The sequence below is a fragment of the Curcuma longa genome, chromosome 11 (assembly GCF_044706935.1).
Source record: "Curcuma longa cultivar G26 ecotype Majalengka, Jawa Barat chromosome 11, ITB_CL_G26_1.1, whole genome shotgun sequence".
NCBI classification, from domain to species: Eukaryota; Viridiplantae; Streptophyta; class Magnoliopsida; order Zingiberales; family Zingiberaceae; genus Curcuma; species Curcuma longa.
In genome coordinates, this window is record NC_133871.1 from 2,300,878 (window position 1) to 2,317,995 (window position 17,118).

The 17,118-nt window shown below is 57.1% G+C and overlaps 1 protein-coding gene and 2 pseudogenes across 1 annotated transcript; all 3 read left to right on the forward strand.

Moving 5' to 3' along the window:
* The first annotated feature begins 776 nt into the window (after nt 1–776).
* LOC141840740 (putative GPI-anchored protein At4g28100) lies at nt 777–1,402 on the forward strand (annotated as a pseudogene).
* An 8,293-nt stretch (nt 1,403–9,695) lies between these two features.
* LOC141840750 (putative GPI-anchored protein At4g28100) lies at nt 9,696–10,321 on the forward strand (annotated as a pseudogene).
* A 4,041-nt stretch (nt 10,322–14,362) lies between these two features.
* LOC141840763 (uncharacterized) lies at nt 14,363–17,111 on the forward strand. The gene is made up of 4 exons (XM_074728827.1): nt 14,363–15,149; nt 15,214–16,145; nt 16,213–16,863; nt 16,956–17,111. The coding sequence occupies exons 1-4, from the start codon at nt 14,363–14,365 to the stop codon at nt 17,109–17,111; spliced, it is 2,526 nt and encodes an 841-aa protein (XP_074584928.1).
* Nucleotides 17,112–17,118: the final 7 nt, after the last annotated feature.

Genomic DNA, 17,118 nt, shown 5'->3' on the forward strand with positions numbered 1-17,118 from the left:
AGCTCAAACTCAATTCAGACAACCTTTAGCTCCCGGTGCCCTGCCCCCATTAAACGCTCCCCTTCCCATCATATCGAAACGTCCTCATGACTAGCCATGCTTTCCTCTGATATGCCTCTGCCATCAATTATGGTCCTTACTTTGACAAACACGCGCGAAATGACCTCTCAGCTACATGTCAACGATGGGACTTCCATTCTGACCACTCCATTCCCTTTGACAACGTAATCGCTGATGATGGGATACTCTTCTTAATTACGATAGGATGTGATGTCCTTCTCACATATAAAAAGAGGATCTCCTCCCATGGTCAGGTATACACACACATACACGCACGGGTCATTTTCTGTTCCTCCTCTCCTTCCTTTTCTTCCTCACTCGCTGACTTAAACATCAGAGTGGTCGTGCCAGGGCACCCCCTGACCTTCCTTCTCACGATTACTGTTTTTGCAGGTTGATTAAACTTGGCAGCCCTTCCCTCACTCGATTTCATTCCATCTTGGTGCTAAGAATCCGATGACGCATCCAGAAGTGGATCTCAATAGGAACATGATCAATCAATTTACATCATGTCTACCATTTTTTAGAAATAGCATTTGGGTTAGTATCTAATAGTATTTTGGTTTATGATGCCGGTGTTATAAAATGGCATGGTTCTTTTCCGGATGGAGACCCAAAAGTCAAACCTGTGCATATTCCCAAGACTCATAGCATCATAAAGGGCATTTATGGAGTTGTCAAATCGGATATCATTGGATCCCCTTTTGGTACACAAAATGACAAATCTAAGGGGCTTCTCATACATAAAAAGGGGCGCTCCTTCTTCTCCCAGGGAGGACCAGCTGGTTGGACAGACGGGGGAGGAACTCTGCTTCCCTTCCCGGCACAACCCATTTGTGTGGGAGGAGGAAGGAACAAGAGGGGCTTTTTCCTTCCTTTATTTCTTTCTCTCCCTCCTTCTCTTCGGAGTCATGCAGCAGGCCGCAAGCGTCGAGCTTCGTCCCTTCAGCTCCGACAGCTTCTATCCCACCACCGTCCCTTCCTTCCCCGTCTCACGGGGTGTCAACAAGAGCTCGGCCCACCACCGGGACCTCTTCGACGAGCTCTTCGGCGAGGTCAGCGACGCCTGTACCCGCGGCAGCCTCGACCGGAGCCGATGCTGCCCCGTGCTCGCCGCCTGACTCTTTGCTGCACACGCTCGCCACGCGCTCAAGCTACACCCACCGCCTCAGGCCGAGGAGGGCCTCGCTGCCTCCGACGGGCCGATGATGCCGGACGACAACCAGAAGTGCGTGGACTCGCTGCATCGAGTGCTGGAGCGGTCCGTCAGCTGGAGCGCGACTGCCTTAACTCGTCGCACGCTTGCTGCACTCGATGCTTGCACTCTCTCGAGAAGGGATAGAGGGGGGACTTTTTGGCTTCGGGACAACTTCATCTTCTTGAGGCCAGGAGCTTCTTCTCCGGTTTTTCTTCGACGTCCGCTTCGGCTGGGGGGCTGGTTTGATTTTCTAAGCTCTTCTTCTTCTTCTTCAGTAATTTCATTTCCCTTCCACGGAATACTGACTTGAGCGTCGGAGTGGCCTGCCGGGACTTCCCGGCACCATTCTCACCTCCTGTTGAAGTGCATTTCAGGTCCTCATCATCCTCTCCCTCAAGCTCCGCTAGGAAGTCGCATACGTCGGACGGTTCGTTGACTGGTGGTTTGACCATCCGTGGCATTTAGCCGGAACATTTTGGCGCCGTCTGTGGGAATACTGAGCTAGACGTCGTGATGGTTAACACTAGAAGAACCTTCGACAACCGTGATTCCGTCGGAGAAAGGGACTAACAAAACTGATCCGAGCACTTTCGTGCTCCCATTCCATCTTGTCTACGACAGATCGTCAACAAATCATACCACCGGGCTGACTACCACGCTAGGAGCGCGAAAAGCCTTGGAACGCCATCTACTTGGGCCTTCATTGCGCTCCGTTCTAATTTTACTATTTTACATCCCTCTACTATTTATTTCGTCGCTCATTTGGTGAATATTCTTTTACAAGGAAACAAGAGTCTTGGGCGAACCGTCGACGAATCATATTACTTGGTTCACCGCCAAAGGAAGGAGCTCAAAGAACCTTGGAGCGCCATATATTTGAGGTCATCTTCCGTTCAGATTTAATCTTATTGTTATATAGCTCTCTTCCGTTTGTTTGTCTTTTGCTCCATGCTAGCAACTCGGCCTCCGATGGCCTGACTCCCTCAGCCCTCTTAGCTCCTCGCTAACGGCTCCGCCCTATGATCGGTCTGGACTCCTGGCTCCGTGCTAACGACTTGGCTTCCTGACAGACCTAGCTTTCTCAACAGCCCTCTCGGCCCCACTCGCTGATGGCTCGACCATGACTTGATAGCCCTCTCGGCCCCACTCGTCGACGGCCACCCAGCAGCTCAGCAGCTCCTCTATTAGCTCAGCAACTTTATTAGCTCAGTAGCTCTACTAGCTCAGCAATTCTGTTAGCTCAGCAGCTCTGTCAGCTCAGCACAGCTCAGCCACTTTGCTACTCAGCAGCTCTGTCAGCCCAGCAACCCTGTTAGCTCAGCAGCTCTGTCAGCTCAGCACAGCTCAGCCGCTTTCAGCAGCTCTACTCAGCAGCTCTGTCAGCCCAGCAACCCTGTTCAGCTCAGCAGCTCTGTCAGCTCAGCCGCTTTGCCACTCAGTAGCTCAGTTAGCTCAACAGCCTGGTTTCTCGATCACTAAGCCTTACTCGACTACTCAGCTGTACTCAGCCTCGGCCTCGTCCGGCCTCGACCTTACTCCGGCCTCGGCCTCGGCCCTCGGCCTCTACATCACTTAGCCTTACTACCTCAGCTTTACTCAGCCTCGGCCTCTCGGCCCCTACCTCGCTCTGCCTCGCTCAGCGTCACTCGGTTGCGACCTCATTCGGCCGCAACGTTACTCAGCATTACTCGATCTCGGCCTCATTCGGCCTCTGCCTCGCTCAGCTTTACCCTCGGCTCGGCCTCGCAGCCTCACTCACTCAGCTCGGCCTCAGACCGGATCTCGACTCGGTCTCGACTTCATTCGGCCTCTGCCTCACTCGGCCCGGATCTCGCAACATTACAACATTACTCGGATCTCGCTCATTGACATACCTCGCTGCCTTACGACAGGCTCGGATTCTCGCAACCGAGCTCCGCGGCTCGATCGGCATTGCCTTACTCAGCGCTCACTAGCCTGCGGCGAACATTACTCCGAGCTCCGCGCTCGATGACATTGCCTTACGACAGGCCCCTCTCCGAGCTCCGCGCTCGATGACATTGCCTTACGACAGGCCGGATCTCCGAGCTCCGCGCTCGATGACATTGCCTTACGACAGGCCGGATCTCCGAGCTCCGCGCTCGATGACATTGCCTTACGACAGGCCGGATCTCCGAGCTCCGCGCTCGATGACATTGCCTTACGACAGGCCGGACCTCCGAGCTCCGCGCTCGATGACATTGCCTTACGACAGGCCGGATCTCCGAGCTCCGCGCTCGATGACATTGCCTTACGACAGGCCGGACCTCCGAGCTCCGCGCTCGATGACCTTGCCTTACGACAGGCCGGATCTCCGAGCTCCGCGCTCGATGACATTGCCTTACGACAGGCTGGATCTCCGAGCTCCGCGCTCGATGACATTGCCTTACGACAGGCCGGATCTCCGAGCTCCGCGCTCGATGACATTGCCTTACGACAGGCCGGATCTCCGAGCTCCGCGCTCGATGACATTGCCTTACGACAGGCTGGATCTCCGAGCTCCGCGCTCGATGACATTGCCTTACGACAGGCCGGATCTCCGAGCTCCGCGCTCGATGACATTGCCTTACGACAGGCCGGATCTCCGAGCTCCGCGCTCGATGACATTGCCTTACGACAGGCCGGATCTCCGAGCTCCGCGCTCGATGACATTGCCTTACGACAGGCCGGATCTCCGAGCTCCGCGCTCGATGACATTGCCTTACGACAGGCTCGGATCTCCGAGCTCCGCGCTCGATGACATTGCCTTACGACAGGCCGGATCTCCGAGCCCCGCGCTCGATGACATTGCCTTACGACAGGCCGGATCTCCGAGCTCCGCGCTCGATGACATTGCCTTACGACAGGCCGGATCTCCGAGCTCCGCGCTCGATGACATTGCCTTACGACAGGCCGGATCTCCGAGCTCCGCGCTCGATGACATTGCCTTACGACAGGCCGGATCTCCGAGCTCCGCGCTCGATGACATTGCCTTACGACAGGCCGGATCTCCGAGCTCCGCGCTCGATGACATTGCCTTACGACAGGCCGGACCTCCGAGCTCCGCGCTCGATGACATTGCCTTATGACAGGCTCAGTCATCTTAGCGGATTGGCCATTCGCACTTCATTTTTGCCACTCGGACAATAGCTCGGCCATTCCCTCAGCCACTCGCACTTGGCCTTGGCCTCGCTCGGCCTCGAGCCTCATTCGGCCTCGGCCTCACTTGGCCTCGGCCTCACTCGGCCTCGCCTCGGCCTCACTCGGCCTCGGCCTCACTCGGCCTCGGCCTCACTCGGCCTCAGCCTCACTCGGCCTCAGCCTCACTCGGCCTCGGCCTCACTCGGCCTCGGCCTCACTCGGCCTCGGCCTCACTCGGCCTCAGCCTCACTCGGCCTCAGCCTCGGCCTCGGCCTCACTCGGCCTCGGCCTCACTCGGCCTCGGCCTCACTCGGCCTCATTCGGCCTCGGCCTCACTCGGCCTCGGCCTCGGCCTCAGCCTCATTCGGCCTCAGCTTCACTCGACCTCGGCCTCACTCGGCCTCGGCCTCACTCAGTCTCGGCCCACTCAACCTCACTCGGCCTCGGCCTCAGCCTCACTCGGCCTCAGCCTCACTCGGCCTCAGCCTCATTCGGCCTCGGCCTCACTCGGCCTCGGCCTCACTCGGCCTCGGCCTCACTCAGCTCTCACTCGGCCTCACTCGGCCTCAGCCTCACTTCTCGGCCCACTCAGCCTCACTCGGTCTCGGCCTCACTCGGCCTCGGCATTACTCGGCCTCGGCCCACTCAGCCTCATTCGGCCTCGGCCTCACTCGGCCTCAGCCTCACTCGGCCTTAGCCTCACTCGACCTCGGCCTCACTCGGCCTTAGCCTCACTTCGGCCTCGGCCTCACTCGTCCTTGGCCTCACTCGTCCTCGGCCTCACTCAGTCTCGGCCCACTCAGCCTCACTCGGCCTCGGCCTCAGCCTCACTCGGCCTCAGCCTCACTCGGCCTCGGCCTCACTCGGCCTCGGCCCACTCAGCCTCACTCGGCCTCAGCCTCACTCGGCCTCAGCCTCACTCGGCCTCAGCCTCACTCGGCCTCAGCCTCACTCGGCCTCAGCCTCACTCGGCCTCGGCCCACTCAGCCTCACTCGGCCTCGGCCTCACTCGGCCTCAGCCTCATTCGGCCTCAGCCTCACTCGGCCTCGGCCTCATTCGGCCTTAGCCTCACTCGGCCTCGGCCTCACTCGGCCTCGGCCTCACTTGGCCTCACTCGGCCTTGGCCTCACTTGGTCCTCGGCCTCACTCGGCCTCGGCCTCACTCAGCCTCAGCCTCGGCCTCACTCGGCCTCGGCCTCATTCGGCCTCGGCCTCACTCGGCCTCAGCCTCACTCGGCCTCGGCCTCAGCCTCATTCGGCCTTGGCCTCAGCCTCACTCGGCCTTAGCCTCACTCGACCTCGGCCTCACTCGGCCTCGCCCTCACTCAGCCTCGGCCTCACTCGGCCTCAGCCTCACTCGGCCTCAGCCTCATTCGGCCTCAGCCTCAGCCTCACTCGGCCTTCAGCCTCACTCGGCCTCGGCCTCACTCGGCCTCGGCCCACTCGGCCTCGGCCCACTCAGCCTCGGCCCACTCAGCCTCATTCGGCCTCGGCCTCACTCGGCCTCAACATCATTCGGCCTTAGCCTCACTCGACCTCGGCCTCATTCGGCCTTAGCCTCACTTTGCCTCGGCCTCACTCGGTCTCGGCCTCATTTGGCCTCACTCGTCCTTGGCCTCACTCGTCCTCGGCCTCACTCAGTCTCGGCCCACTCAGCCTCATTCGGCCTCGGCCTCACTCGGACTCAGCCTCATTCGGCCTCGGCCTCAGCCTCATTCGGCCTTAGCCTCACTCGACCTCGGCCTCACTCGTCCTTGGCCTCACTCGTCCTCGGCCTCACTCAGTCTCGGCCCACTCAGCCTCTCGGCCTCGGCCTCATTCGGCCTTAGCCTCACTCGACCTCGGCCTCACTCGGCCTCGGCCTCACTCGGCCTCGGCCTCGGCATCACTCAGTCTCGGCCCACTCAGCCTCACTCGGCCTCATCCTCATTCGGCCTTAGCCTCACTCGGCCTCAGCCTCACTCGGCCTCGGCCTCGGCCTCACTCGGCCTCGGCCTCGGCCTCACTCGGCCTCGGCCCACTCAGCCTCATTCGGCCTCGGCCTCACTCGGCCTCAACCTCATTCGGCCTTAGCCTCACTCGACCTCGGCCACATTCGGCCTTAGCCTCACTCGACCTCGGCCTCATTCGGCCTTAGCCTCACTTGGCCTCGACCTCACTCGGCCTCGGCCTCATTTGGCCTCACTCGTCCTTGGCCTCACTCGTCCTCGGCCTCACTCAGTCTCGGCCCACTCAGCCTCATTCGGCCTCGGCCTCACTCGGACTCAGCCTCATTCGGCCTTAGCCTCACTCGACCTCGGCCTCACTCGTCCTTGGCCTCACTCGTCCTCGGCCTCACTCAGTCTCGACCCACTCAGCCTCATTCGGCCTCGGCCTCATTCGGCCTTAGCCTCACTCGACCTCGGCCTCGGCCTCACACGGCCTCACACGGCCTCGGCCTCGGCATCACTCAGTCTCGGCCCACTCAGCCTCACTCGGCCTCAGCCTCATTCGGCCTTAGCCTCACTCGGCCTCAGCCTCATTCGGCCTCAGCCTCACTCGGCCTCGGCCTCACTCGGCCTCGGCCTCGGCCTCACTCGGCCTCGGCCTCGGCCTCACTCGACCTCGGCCCACTCAGCCTCATTCGGCCTCGGCCTCACTCGGCCTCAACCTCATTCGGCCTTAGCCTCACTCGACCTCGGCCTCATTCGGCCTTAGCCTCACTTGGCCTCGGCCTCACTCGGCCTCAGCCTCACTTGGCCTCACTCGTCCTTGGCCTCACTCGTCCTCGGCCTCACTCAGTCTCGGCCCACTCAGCCTCATTCGGCCTCGGCCTCACTCGGACTCAGCCTCATTCGGCCTCGGCCTCAGCCTCATTCGGCCTTAGCCTCACTCGACCTCGGCCTCAGCCTCATTCGGCCTTAGCCTCACTCGACCTCGGCCTCACTCGGCCTCGCCCTCACTCAATCTCGGCCTCATTTGGCCTCAGCCTCACTCGGCCTCAGCCTCATTCGGCCTCAGCCTCAGCCTCAGCCTCATTCGGCCTTAGCTTCACTCGGCCTCGGCCTCACTCGGCCTCGCCCTCACTCAGTCTCGGCCTCATTTGGCCTCAGCCTCACTCGGCCTCAGCCTCAGCCTCATTCGGCCTTAGCTTCACTCGGCCTCGGCCTCACTCGGCCTCGGCCCACTCAGCCTCGGCCCCTCAGCCTCATTCGGCCTCGGCCTCACTCGGCCTCAACCTCATTCGGCCTTAGCCTCACTCGACCTCGGCCTCATTCGTCCTTAGCCTCACTTGGCCTCGGCCTCGGCCTCATTTGGCCTCACTCGTCCTTGGCCTCACTCGTCCTCGGCCTCACTCAGTCTCGGCCCACTCAGCCTCATTCGGCCTCGGCCTCACTCGGACTCAGCCTCATTCGGCCTCGGCCTCAGCCTCATTCGGCCTTAGCCTCACTCGACCTCGGCCTCACTCGTCCTTGGCCTCACTCGTCCTCGGCCTCACTGAGTCTCGGCCCACTCAGCCTCATTCGGCCTTAGCCTCACTCGACCTCGGCCTCACTCGGCCTCGGCCTCGGCATCACTCAGTCTCGGCCCACTCAGCCTCACTCGGCCTCAGCCTCACTCGGCCTCAGCCTCATTCGGCCTTAGCCTCACTCGGCCTCAGCCTCATTCGGCTTCAGCCTCACTCGGCCTCGGCCCACTCAGCCTCATTCGGCCTCGGCCTCAACCTCATTCGGCCTTAGCCTCACTCGACCTCGGCCTCATTCGGCCTTAGCCTCACTTGGCCTCACTCGTCCTTGGCCTCACTCGTCCTCGGCCTCACTCAGTCTCGGCCCACTCAGCCTCATTCGGCCTCGGCCTCATTCGGCCTCGGCCTCATCGGCCTCGACCTCACTCGGACTCAGCCTCATTCGGCCACGGCCTCATTCGACCTCGACCTCACTCGGCCTCAGCCTCATTCAGCCTTAGCCTCACTCGGCCTCGCCCTCACTCAGTCTCGGCCCACTTAGCCTCACTCGGCCTCAGCCTCATTCGGCCTTAGCCTCACTCGGCCTCGGCCTCGGCCCACTCAGCCTCATTCGGCCTCGGCCTCACTCGGCCTCAACCTCATTCGGCCTTAGCCTCACTCGACCTCGGTCTCATTCGGCCTTAGCCTCACTTGGCCTCGGCCTCACTCGGCCTCGGCCTCAATTGGCCTCACTCGTCCTTGGCCTCACTCGTCCTCGGCCTCACTCAGTCTCGGCCCACTCAGCCTCATTCGGCCTCGGCCTCATTCGGCCTCAGCCTCATTCGGCCTTAGTCTCACTCGACCTCGGCCTCACTCAGTCTCGGCCCACTCAGCCTCACTCGGCCTCAGCCTCATTCGGCCTTAGCCTCACTCGGCCTCAGCCTCATTCGGCCTTAGCCTCACTCGACCTCGGCCTCACTCGGCCTCGGCCTCACTCAGTCTCGGCCCACTCAGCCTCATTCGGCCTTAGCCTCACTCGGCCTCAGCCTCATTCGGCCTCAGCCTCACTCGGCCTCAGCCTCATTCGGCCTTAGCCTCACTCGACCTCGGCCTCACTCGGCCTCGGCCTCACTCAGTCTCGGCCCACTCAGCCTCATTCGGCCTCGGCCTCATTCGGCCTCGGCCTCACTCGGCCTCGGCCTCACTCAGCCTCATTCGGCCTCGGCCTCACTCAGCCTCAGCCTCATTCGCCCCTAGCCTCACTTGGCCTCAGCCTCACTCAGTCTCGGCCCACTCAGCCTCATTCGGCCTTAGCCTCACTCGGCCTTAGCCTCATTCGGCCTCGGCCTCACTCAATCTCGGCCCACTCAGCCTCACTCGACCTCAGCCTCACTCGGCCTCATCCTCATTCAGCCTCAGCTTCACTCGGCCTCATCCTCACTCGGTCTCCGCCCACTTAGTCTCATTCAGCCACTTGGCAACTCTGCCACTCGTCCAGTAGGCCACTCGGCCATTGGACAGCTCTACCACTCTGTCAACTCGGCATTTAAGCCACTCGGTCATCTCGGTCGTCTCATCTCATCTTGGCATCTCACTTCAGCCTCTCAGTCATTTTAGCAATTCAGGATCTCTGCACAAATATAGCAAGTGAGACGGTTGGATCATTAAACATAGTCCAGTCAGTCGGACTACGCCTCCTTCGACTAGACTTGGAGGGGAAACTTATGATGCCGGTGTTATAAAATGGCATGGTTCTTTTCCGGATGGAGACCCAAAAGTCAAACCTGTGCATATTCCCAAGACTCATAGCATTATAAAGGGCATTTATGGAGTTGTCAAATCGGATGTCATTGGATCCCCTTTTGGTACACAAAATGACAAATCTAAGGGGCTTCTCATACATAAAAAGGGGTGCTCCTTCTTCTCCCAGGGAGGACCAGCTGGTTGGACGGACGGGGGAGGAACTCTGCTTCCCTTCCCGGCACAACCCATTTGTGTGGGAGGAGGAAGGAACAAGAGGGGCTTTTTCCTTCCTTTATTTCTTTCTCTCCCTCCTTCTCTCCGGAGTCATGCAGCAGGCCGCAAGCGTCGAGCTTCGTCCCTTCAGCTCCGACGGCTTCTATCCCACCACCGTCCCTTCCTTCCCCGTCTCACGGGGTGTCAACAAGAGCTCGGCCTGCCACCGGGACCTCTTCGACGAGCTCTTCGGCGAGGTCAGCGACGCCTGTACCCGCGGCAGCCTCGACCGGAGCCGATGCTGCCCCGTGCTCGCCGCCTGACTCTTTGCCGCACACGCTCGCCACGCGCTCAAGCTACACCCACCGCCTTAGGCCGAGGAGGGCCTCGCTGCCTCCGACGGGCCGATGATGTCGGACGACAACCAGAAGTGCGTGGACTCGCTGCACCGAGTGCTGGAGCGGTCCGTCAGCTGGAGCGCGACTGCCTCAACTCGTCGCACGCTGGCTGCACTCGATGCTTGCACTCTCTCGAGAAGGGATAGAGGGGGACTTTTTGGCTTCGGGACAACTTCATCTTCTTGAGGCCGGGAGCTTCTTCTCCGATTTTTCTTCGACGTCCGCTTCGGCTGGGGGGCTGGTTTGATTTCCTAAGCTCTTCTTTTTCCTCATCCGTAATTTCATTTCCCTTCCACGGAATACTGACTTGAGCGTCGGAGTGGCCTGCCGGGACTTCCCGGCACCATTCTCACCTCCTGTTGAAGTGCATTTCAGGTCCTCATCATCCTCTCCCTCAAGCTCCGCTAGGAAGTCGCACACGTCGGACGGTTCGTTGACTAGTAGTTTGACCATCCGTGGCATTTAGCCAGAACAGGTTTAAATGAGCTTTGTCTTGATCCGGCTTTTCTAAAACTTGCATCATCAACGGGTTTAGATGACTTGTGTTGCCATTGTTAGAAAATAACAAAAATAAATCTTAACTAAGTTCAAATATACATATCGTTACATGATGATACCGTCAGTATTTGACCCACTTTAGGTCAGCAGGACATACTTGTGGCACCCTCCTGAACCAGTCCAACCATCTCGCTGAGTTATCATTATCCGGATCACATTTGATCAAGTTGATCCAAGCTAGTTCGAGTTACTGAGTTAATTCAAGTTGTCTAACTAGTGTAAACTATTGTTGCACTCTAGTCGAGTCATGGGGCCAAACCCTCTCGTCTGGCCGATGAATTCTCTGGCGAGCCTCTAGGCGAGTCAAGGAGCTTTGTTGACATAATTTCTGTTGAATTCTCTGACGTGTGTTATTATTCGCAGAGTCGATCTTTAAGGTAGTAGCGGATTCGACAGCAAAACATGATATCTAAAGAACTCTCCATAACTTGGCTTGATTAAAAACCTACATTTGTTTTTGACTAGTTACATCTGATACTTTCTAATGTGGAAGCGTCACTTTCTGCCTTGTTACACCAGAATTCTTCACCCAATTGTTGTTCGTGAAGGAACTAGTTCTCCAATCCATCCATGCCTCCTAGATTTCTTCATCACGACTATAGTGATCACAGTGAGGATATGCTTGTTGCTTGATGTCAGTGAACTACTACATAAATAGGAAAGAACCTCGACTCATCTTTGTAGAAAGAAGTTGTGATGAGATGGGTGTTAAAAAAAAATGATAAATCCCAGTCAGTCCCCGGTCCGGTCTCACGGAAATTTCCCACCGACCACTAGGGTAAATCGGGAAGCGCATACGGCGACCATGTCCAGCATCCTTTGATTGCGTTCCTCATTTAGAAGAAAATTCTTGCAAATATACGCCGTAGCTGAGGATCGAACTGCGGGTCCCTAGATTACAATTCGGATGTCCTACCATTGCACCATTGCCCCGGGGACGATGAGATGGGCAGTGGCGGATGTAGTATGGGACCCGGGGGGGCCATGGCCCCCCAGCCCACGTACGGGCGCGCATTTAATTTGGATGTACACTTTACTTCACTTCTAATTCTTCCTTTGGATCTTGTAGCCATATCTTGTAAATTCTGGAATATAAGTATTTCCAGATTCAACTTTATTCATTAGGTTCGCTCAGAAAAAAAAATCTGATCCATACTCCCACATCAGATTCTCTATGCCATGTGCCTATGGTGAGGAAATCCGAGAGGTTGCTGCAAACATGGTGTGAAATGTCATCCTGGGAAATATTTTCTCGATATCTAAGGCAAGTTTGCATGTATATGACCCCATCTGATTCAGTATGCTAGCTAGGTCTCTTTATGTACATCCGAAGTCAGAGAAATCATGAACTTTAATGTTTGAAAACATGATTTCTCCATAGCTGACACTTATCCTGCATTTTTTCTCCTATGTTTTATCATATGCTTGTTTAATTATTTTGTTTACTTTTAGTTACATTTCATATCATGTCAGCATATTTTTATTACTCGATTTCCTTTGCTTTGTTTAATGATGTTTCTTCCTATCTTAGGGCCTATAGGGCGTTGTACTTGTTGAATTGGATGTATCGATTCTTCATTTAGGTCCTTGATATGTATCTTTGGACAATTTTTGAATTCAAATGAGTATATCGTTTTCATTATATGGCCCCCCCAAATATGAAATCCTGGATCCGCCCCTGGAGATGGGTGTTCAAGAACATACATAAAGTTGAAATGTCAAATGTCTAAACATTCATTTAGAGACATCACTTGCTATCCTATCCTAAGGACTCTGGCTGCCATCTGCTTGTATACTCGAGGCCATAATACTTCTGTGCACAAGCAAAGAGGAAGGTAATCCAATTTCTTCCTTAATTGCGATCCAAAAATCATAAAAGCAATTCTACTACGAACGGATCCATTTTGGATACTAATGTTGTGGAAATATCAAGGGTCACGTGGCAGGCCCAGGACCCTATCAGCACATATCCAAATCAGTTTGAGATGAACTCAAACCTAGTTGGGCCAATTCTTCAATCCTAGTCAATCAGACTTAGGACTTGGTCAACGTGCTCTAGTTGAGTCAGCCAACTCATGACCAAACTCGAGTCAAGTTAGTCGACTCAGTGTTGAGTCCGACTAGAGCCACACCCAAGTTAAGTCCAACCATCTAGAGCTTAGGCGAGACGCGGCAATTACAATAGTGTGAAGAAACACGGTGGTTGTAACAGTGCGAAAGGACACAACAGTTATAATAACATCAGTTACATAAAGATCACACCCTTTTAATGAAGATGAAAAAGGTACGATCTTTGGAAAAAGGACATTGTGAGAAAAATATTTACGGCTTTCATTTCATTACTATCATCTCCTCCAAACTTTGACTTGAACCTGTTCCCGTCAAGAACTCCGCTGGGCGTACACGTCACTTCCTCAGATGCACTGTGCGGGAAAATGGCGAAGGCTAGCTACGGATCGCCGGGGACCTGCAACCACAGACGCCGTGAGATGGTTGGCCGGCGGGACCGGCGAGACCACTCCGATGCTTAAGTCAGCGACGGAAAAAGAAGTGAACGAGACTGGAAGTAGTAAGCAACAGTGAGCACATACCTGGCCCCTCTACAGGGGCTCGCCTTATATAAGGAGGAGTCGGTCCGTACACTGGGCACAGCAAGGGAAACCTTACTGTGCGGGTACTTTCTGTACTGGCGCGGAATGGTGTCTTTAATGCCGAAGTACACTGTGGACAGTGTCGTACGTCGAGGCGGCGCGTGGCCATACCGGGCGGCGTGGCTGTCAGAAGGAGTGGTCAGTAGGACAGAAGGTACGACTCGGCCCCGACTCCTTGGGTCGGGTCGGGGCTGCGGCTCGAGTCGGGGATGATGATCAGTCGGGCTATCTGTGAGTCGGTGAGTCGGGTATGCCAGCCACTCGGCTCCTCTGGGAGTCGGCCTGGCGAGATTGTTTGTCTCCTCGGAGGGCCCACTGGGCTGTCGGGCAGTCGGGCTTGCGTGGAGAGCCTCTGGGCTGGTACCCGGGAACCTGGCTTCGGGCCTCAGTAATTCAGCCGACTATCTTTGGGTAGTTGACTCGACTCGGCCATGTCTCTCGGTCGGGTCCCGACCCGTATCCTCACGACCGTAACACCAGCCTCCCCACTAGTCTAGTCGAAGGAGACGTGTTCGACTGACTAGACCGAGTCCGAGTCGAGCGGTGCCGGTTGACATTCCTGCGCTAAACCGCCAGTGCTGGGCTGCCACGTGTCGTGGGGACATTGGATGACTCGGACGGCGCACGTGCCCGGCATGGCGTGCTTTACTGCGGCGGGGTGTCCGATGGGACAGCCGAATCGTCGCCATAATGGCGCCGTATCCCGCCTCGGAAACACGCGCCATCGGACGGCTGTCAGGAGATCCCGCCCTTTTTCGGTTGTCTGATCGGACGGCTGAGGAGTAGTAGGGTTTGGTATAAGTAGAGGAGGGTTAAGCGCGTTGCGCCCCCTCGCCGCCTTCGTCGTCTTTTCTCCTCTTGCTTCGGTTTTCCTCTCGCCGCCGTTCCTTCCTTCCTTGCCTCAAGTAAGTCCTCTTCCCTGGTTGAGTCTCCTTTTCCCTCCCCAGCGTCGTCCTAGGTCTGCTCCGATAGGTAGTGATGACTTCTGAGGTCTCTGCGCCGTCGATGGACGCACCGTCCGCGAGTGCCCCGTCCATGGACGAACCCTCCGCGAGTGTCCCGTCGACAGGGACACCGTCTGAGAGTGTTCCGTCCACCGGCCCTTGGTATGAGTCCGAAGTCAGCAAGTTCACCGAGAGAACTCGCTCGAAGATGCGTCTGAAGTACGAGATCCCGAGTGAGTATAGGATAGAGATTCCCGAGCCCGACCATCGTCTCCATACTCCCCCACCCGGGTATGCCACCTTCTTCTATGGTCAGCTAGAGGGGGGACTCCGATTCCCGATTCCTGCCTTTTTTCAAGAAGTGGCCGAGTACTTCCAGCTCCCACTAAACCAACTTGCCCCGAATTCTTTCCGACTTCTTTGTGGAGTCGTCTTAGTCTTCCGCATGTACCGAATCCCATTAGACCCCGCAGTCTTCCACTTTTTCTTTTATCCGAAGAAGATGAAGAAGGAGGGCGTCTTCTTCTTTAACTCGAGACCGGGTCTTCCCTTCCTGACCGGGTATCCTTCTTCTAACAAGGGGTGGCACCCCCAATTCTTCTACATTTCCCCCCCGAGTCCGTTCGAATTCCCGACTGAGTGGCAGGACGAGCTCTCGGCCTTGCCCGTCTTGAAGCCTTACAAGAAGAATAAGGTCTACCAAGACGCCTATGAGGTGCTGAAGGGCCTTCAATTTGATGTTACCAAGCTAGTCGGGGAGGAAGGGCTTCTCTTCCGGGCCGGCTTGAGTCCTGTGGCTGCCGAGCTCTCGACAGAACTCGGTAAGTTGTTTGTTTACTCGGACTTCTGTAATGACTAACTTAGTTTCTTTTTCTTCCTTGGCAGACGAAATTTGGATGGATGCTTCAACGAACAAGTGCCTGAAATGGACTCGGGCGCACTTGGAGGCGTTGGTCACTCCCAAGAGGCCGACTGCTGCGGAGCCAGCCGGGACTTCTGCTGCTCCCGAGCCCGAGTTGGTGGAGCCGCTGGCGACCGTGGTGCCCGAGGGGGCTGGTCATCCTCCCGTATCCGCGGGACCCGAGGCCTCCACTCGGGAGGAGATACCTGAGACTGCGGAGCCGAGGGCCGTGCCCCCTTCCGCCAGCAAGGGGAAAGAGACGGCTGAGGGAGAGGGTCGGTCGAAGAAGTCCTCCTCCTCCCACTCCAAGAAGAAACATCACCGCTCCAGCTCGTCCGACCGCGAGGGGAAACGGTCGAAGAAGTCCAGTCCCATCCGCCGCGAGGAGAAGCGGCTCAAAAAGTCCAAAGTGTCCAAGGGGCATCTGCCTGCCTCGAGCACGGCCGGCGTGAATGTGCCCGACCGGGGCCAGGAGACCACCTCCCCGGTACCACCGACTCCGACCGAGGTGGTTGCTGTGGACTCGGGCGCCGTTGGGGGGCCGACCACTTCTACTGGAGCGACTTCTACGCAATCCGAGCCTGCTCGGGTGACCGAAGCCACCGGGACGACCACGGCTCCCCCGGTTGAGGGGTCAATCGAGGGAGTGGTACCCCTGACTGGAGGATCCTCCTCGAGAGCCGCCTTACCGACCAGCTCGGGGTCGGCTGGCTCGGGACTCGGGCGTCCGTCGACGGCCGGGGCCGATTTTTACACTCTGCCGCTGACTCTGACTCGAGTGGCTGCCGATGAGCCTTTCAACCCGGACGAGGTGAAGGATCTGATGACCCGGGTCCGAGCGCTCCGGAGCCATGAATCCTTTCGGGGGATCAATACCTCCGAGCTGAGTTATCGGGGGAATTTCCATATTTTGCGGGTGAGTGTCTTTCCTTTCCCTTAGCTTGTCGTCTTCCTCTTCATCGTTAACCACCTTGTTCGTGCAGATATGGGTTGAGCATATGGAGATGCACACCCGCTTCCTTTACCTGAATCGCGAGGTCAAGACGATTGACCAACAGCTGCAAGCCGTGAAGGCTCAGGGTGTCGCTCGCGAGCAGGCGCTGACTGAGGCGAAGGCAGCTGCAACCAAGAGCGCGGAAGAGGCCGCCCAATACCGAGCCGACTTGCTGAAGGCTCAGGAGAAAGCAGAGGCATTTGAGCAGGAGACTGCCTCGGCTCGGGCTAAAGAGCAAGAGGATCTGAGGCTGACCCGAGAGCAACTGCTTCAAAGGGGCAAGGAGCTGTCTCGGGCGCTTGAGGAGTCGGCCACCCGGAAGAGGCGGGCCGAGGACTTGGCCGCGGAGAAGAAGGCGGTAGAGGACGAGTTCGCCGCTTACAAGGAGAAGGAGCCCGAGCGGGTAAAGGCAGCTCAAGAGGCTTGGCTGTCGTCTCGGGAATACTTTGACCAATATCAGGAGAAGACGGCCAAGATGTTAGAGTACGGCTTCGACGGGGCGCTGAATCAAGTGTACGAGGCTGGCCTGTTCCCCGAAGGGACCTCGCTGGATTTCCTCGACATCGAGAAAGTATGGGCGGCGCTGCCGAAGAAGATAGGAGGGGCCACTAGGCTATGTACTTCCCGCTCGGGACTTTTTGTACTTCTCCTTTTGTACTTTTTTGGCTTGAAGTTTAATGAAGAGCATCTGTTGCCTTGTCTTTTGCTGAGTGTTCGTGTCAAATTTTGAAGATTGTCGAAGGAGCAGGTTCGAGACCTGATTGCTCTACCCCGAGTTGGGAGAGTTTTACTCTTAAGAAGGGCGATTACTTCTTAAGGAGCAGGTCCGATACTTATTTGCATGATCCGAGTTGGCAGAGTTCGGACCCTGAGAAGGGCGATTGCTGAAGGAGCA

Excerpts from the sequence above, each read along its gene's own strand:
- LOC141840763 (XM_074728827.1), top strand. The coding sequence starts at position 14,363 with ATGACTTCTGAGGTCTCTGCGCCGTCGATGGACGCACCGTCCGCGAGT. Across the intron at positions 15,150-15,213 it reads CGAGCTCTCGACAGAACTCG|ACGAAATTTGGATGGATGCT; the intron begins GTAAGTTGTTTG and ends CTTCCTTGGCAG. Across the intron at positions 16,864-16,955 it reads CTTCCCGCTCGGGACTTTTT|ATTGTCGAAGGAGCAGGTTC; the intron begins GTACTTCTCCTT and ends CAAATTTTGAAG.